This window comes from Brassica oleracea, chromosome C2 (genome assembly GCF_000695525.1).
Source record: "Brassica oleracea var. oleracea cultivar TO1000 chromosome C2, BOL, whole genome shotgun sequence".
NCBI classification, from domain to species: domain Eukaryota; kingdom Viridiplantae; phylum Streptophyta; class Magnoliopsida; order Brassicales; family Brassicaceae; genus Brassica; species Brassica oleracea.
This window is the reverse complement of record NC_027749.1, coordinates 40674841-40679354: the sequence shown is the minus strand read 5'-3', so window position 1 is coordinate 40679354 and position 4514 is coordinate 40674841. Positions and strand designations below refer to the sequence as shown.

General features: G+C 38.3%; 1 protein-coding gene across 1 annotated transcript; it reads right to left on the bottom strand.

Moving 5' to 3' along the window:
* Positions 1–1278: 1278 nt before the first annotated feature.
* On the bottom strand, positions 1279–2333 carry LOC106324832 (protein HAIKU1-like). The gene is made up of 2 exons (XM_013762821.1): positions 2199–2333; positions 1279–2076 (listed from the first exon to the last, which is right to left on the bottom strand). Exon 2 carries the CDS (start codon positions 2066–2068, stop codon positions 1382–1384), a length of 687 nt encoding a protein of 228 aa, XP_013618275.1. The 5' UTR covers positions 2069–2076; positions 2199–2333; the 3' UTR covers positions 1279–1381.
* Positions 2334–4514: the final 2181 nt, after the last annotated feature.

Sequence of the window (4514 nt, the reverse complement as noted above, 5' to 3'; positions counted from 1 at the left end):
TCAGGCAGTCTACACTTCGTAGACTTCCGTTGAAGTCTACAATAAAAAGTCAAAAGTTTGGTCAAATGCAAACCTAACCTCTTTTACGTAGACGTCTTAGTAAGTCTACCTAAATTTTTGTTTTTGTTGTTGAAGATAAAGACGAAGACTGCTGGGGAAGTCTGCGGTACAAAAAAAATTCGTTTGGTCAAATGCAAAATTGACATGTGCGTTGACAAGTAGATTGCATCGTACATCTGCATATAGGCGTAGACATACAAAACAGTCTAATATCTCGACACAGATCTGAAAAATGATGAAAACCATGTAAATAGTTATCTTTTTCTGATGTAAAGTTCGTTTCCAACCTTCTCAACCGTCCAAACTCCAAATATGAACAAAAAGAACCGCCTTTAATGATTCACTAATGAAAAAACTCAAAAATATGAAATTTGTTTTTATGAAATTGAAAGTTATGAGAGTTTTTAGATGTAAATATAGAGGAAATGAGAAGAAAAGAAGATTTGTTGGTTTAGAATGAGAAAAAAATGGTTGAAAATTGAATTCTAGAGCTTTAAGAGCTCAAAAATGGTGATTCATGATGGTTGGAAAAATTGATGATAATGGTGTTATTGTAAATAAGAAGAAATGATGTGGGTGTATTTGGTTTTTTGTGAATTTCGAAATTAAAAAAAAAATAATGATAATTTTGTAAATAATTCAAAAATATAGGGATAATATAAGAAAATTCATTGATGAATAGTAATGACAAAAAATATGTTGATTTTGAGTTTGGTTTGAAAATATGGGTTAGTTTTGAAAAAATTCCAGTAAATTTTTGTGTATCATTCGTGACGATCTTAGAGAATATAGGGACAAATCTAGCAGGCAGTGCAAGTTGCCAACTTGGTTAATTGAAGAAAGTCAGAAAGTGAAAATTGAATTTTATGTGATTGGACAATAATAATGAAAACTGAAAAAATGAAAATCAAAGGTCCGGACTTTAATGATGGTGAACCAATTAGAAGACATAATTTTCTAGCAACCACGACTTTAATGATTTAACAGTTTGAAAATCCATCGATAATTAATTATCTTCAATATTATGTTTTATTTTATTAGTTTTGTTTAATATAAGTTTTTGATAATTAATAATAAAATTCGTAACATAAATTCATGATTCTACTAAACACATTTGTCTCCCCTTTGGTTCAGAACTAGAAGTTCATCAACAATCACAATTTAAATACAGAAACATTTAGGGACAATAATAAGGCCGATTAAACACGCTAATACATAAAACGAAATGAGCAATTGTCTTCATATAACATGTTACATTATGCTTACAAGTTGCGCTGTTTTATCCATTAACTAAAAGATTATCAATACACTAACTATAAAGCTATTGATTTTTCCATAATGGACTGAGCAACGGGAAGAAAAAGCCCGGTGACGGCGGAGGTAGCGATTCGTTACCGCCGGCTATAAACCGCGGTGAAAACGTAAAGAAATTGGGTGATAATATCGGAAACGGTGATCTAGGCGGCGGCGACAAAACAAACTGTGACGCTGGAGACTGGAATAACATTGGACTTGGACCGGGTTGATGTGAAGGAAACAAACCGGGTGATGGCTGAGCCGGATTTTGGTTTTGTAGCTGAGGTCGGTTTCCAACAGGGCTTGATTCGATTAGGTAACGCATATAAGCAGAGATTGGAGATTCGGCCGGGTTAACCGATAATTGGTTATTACGCTCAACCGTTTCAGCGGCTATTGGATCTGATTGAACCGGAGGTGGAGGTGGATGGTGGTTGACTTGAGTCAAAGGAGCCGGTCTAACTTTAACCAACCTTGAATTTGGAGGTTTTGGTGGGTTTGTTGACTGTGGAGGATTTACTGAAGAAGCTGAACCGAGTCCGGTTAACTGTTGAACAATGGATCTAAAATCGGTTTTGTTGATGTTATAAAACAAAGCTTGAGGATTCTGTTGTTGATTTTGCTGGTTTGATGGATCTTTACGGATGTTTTTCCCAATCTTATTCACACCTAGATGATGATGATGATTATCACTATTTCTCTGGTCATCCATCACTAAGCCTGAAACAAACAAACAAAAACAGATGCGAAGTATTCTTTGGAAGAAATCAGCCAAGACACCACAAAGCAAGCTAAAATCAAACGGTTTTAAACTCTTTTAACGAGAAAGAGAATGAGCTTACACGTTTTCTGATGTTGACCAGAGTAATTAAGACTTGGAAAAAAGAAGAGGAGGAGGAGAAGAACAAAACAAGAAGATGCTTTAAAGATAAAACAAAGGAAAGTTTGATTTTGTTGACTCTCTTGCTCTCATCCCTTTACATATTTCTTTTAGAAATTTGAATAGTCGTAGTTTAATTGTGTTGGAAAAAAAATAGTCATAGTTTTTTTTTTTTTTTTTTTTACTGGGCGCTCTCTGGAATCCCGGAGGAGTCGAACCCGTGTGTCTTGGGATCCAGTTCACTCTAGTGTTTTACCACTAGGCTATTCTGTCCCGGCAAGTGGTAAAACACTAGAGTGAACTGGATCCCAAGTCATAGTTTAAAACAAGTTTCTTATTCACTAACCAGCAAGTTGATCAAGTATATACAAGTCAAGGGCCAATGTTAAGATAATAGCAGTCGTTTATATATTTATTCATAATTTATCATCAACATTTTTTTTTTTTGCTAAACATGTAAAAATATTATTACCAATTTTCAGATTTTTGATAGAAATACAATGACAATAAGAAGCAGAAAAAAAAACTAAACATCAAATCGAATTTAGTCAAAGCAGGGACAAACGCAACAACACAATAGAGGCCTCAACTAAACTGCACAGCTGCTCGATGCAAAAAGAAGGGCCAAAATTAAATTGAGAGAGAAAACTTGGTAATTTTGGCCTTTGTGATGGTCAACTCTTAAAGATCTTGCCCGACTAAGAATAGCTTGCATACGATGACGTTAGCATCCACCAACACGAACAGCCAGCCACGCCCGAGGTAAAGAACCCGCCTCAACGAACCGAACATTTATTCGGGAGAGAAAGAAGATTACAAGGCACATGTCAAAATCATTTGCAAACTGATCCCGAGCCCATGGTTTACAAAACCGTCACGACCACCCATGCAGTAGCTCGTAATACAGCCTTTCGCCATAGATTAACCATGACTCCACCGGAGCCTTGATGGTCACGTCCTTAGAATTAAGCAAGAAATCGGAACCTGGCAAAAGTCTACTCAGCAACTTCAGCAAGAGCATCAGAAAAAGCAAACAAGATAGACCCCTACCGGAAACGACCAGAGTGGATCGGTGCCGGAGCTTCGTAAAGTCCACTCCAAACGCCCCGCGAACCGGGAGAGAGTGAGACGTTGACCAGACGACCCCAGCAGCATTCCGGAAACGTGCACCCATCGAGAACCAAAAGATGTTGCTTCAACCTCCAGACGATTTGAAACCCCGCTGGTCAAAGAGCCACAAGAGACGATTAAGATGAGCTCAAAAGCCGAATACTCACCGGAAACTCCACGGAGGAAGCCGGAGAAGACGAGGGCGGAAAGGACAGATCCATCCACTATGAAGCCCAAAACTGCAATATCTAGAAGATCAACTTCCAAAACCGACACACGCACCTTCACCGCTTACAAGCTGACCAGAGGGAAAGGAAAATCACCGGTTGAAGCCTGCAAGCTCCTAAACGCCGAATCCACTGTAAATACCCGGCCTATAAACTTTACCCTCCTTCCAGATATAGAGACCTCAACTGACTTCAAGAACCACCAGCAGCAGATATGAGCAAAGATTTTGTCGTAGAGATTCATAACTAAGATATATGCCCACAAAACTCGAGAAGCAGAGGAGCAAACAGAAGAAAACAAAAGATAGAGGGAAGAGAGGCTCTGCCTACCGGCGAGGGCACACGATGGCGGAGGAAACACACTTGGGATTTGAAAAGAGCTAGAGAGATGCGAAAGCTAGAAAGAGAACACAAATAGTTGTAGAGTATGGATTGTAAACATGGTCGGGAATATTCAAAATAAAATTGTCACAATTATTATACAATCAGTTAATAATTCATAATGTTGTAGAAGAATGGGGGAATTGTCTGTGTATTATTAATGAACAATAGAGGTTCCTTATATAAGGATTACAAAGTATAGGAAAAAGGAAATTATCCAAAACCTAATACAACATGAAATAGGAAAAGATCTAAAACAGAGAAAAGAAAAACGTCCTAAGTCTAAGACGGTCTAAAGCCGACCGCCTCTCTCTCCTCGGACGACCGCCTCTCTCTCCTCCGTTGGCCACGGCTTGGGCCTTGTCTTGGTCATTGGTTATGGGCCATCCATTTAATGATTTATAACACTCCCCCTTGGATGCCATAACCATATGGGTTTGTATCATGCACGACGTTGCCTCATTAAAACCTCTCTAGGAAAACCAAAAACCCAAGGTGGGAAAAAAATGGAAACCGTAGACAGGAAAAAGAGTACAACACATGACACTCCCCCTGATGAA

Excerpts from the sequence above, each read along its gene's own strand:
- LOC106324832 (XM_013762821.1), bottom strand. The coding sequence starts at position 2,068 with ATGGATGACCAGAGAAATAGTGATAATCATCATCATCATCTAGGTGTG.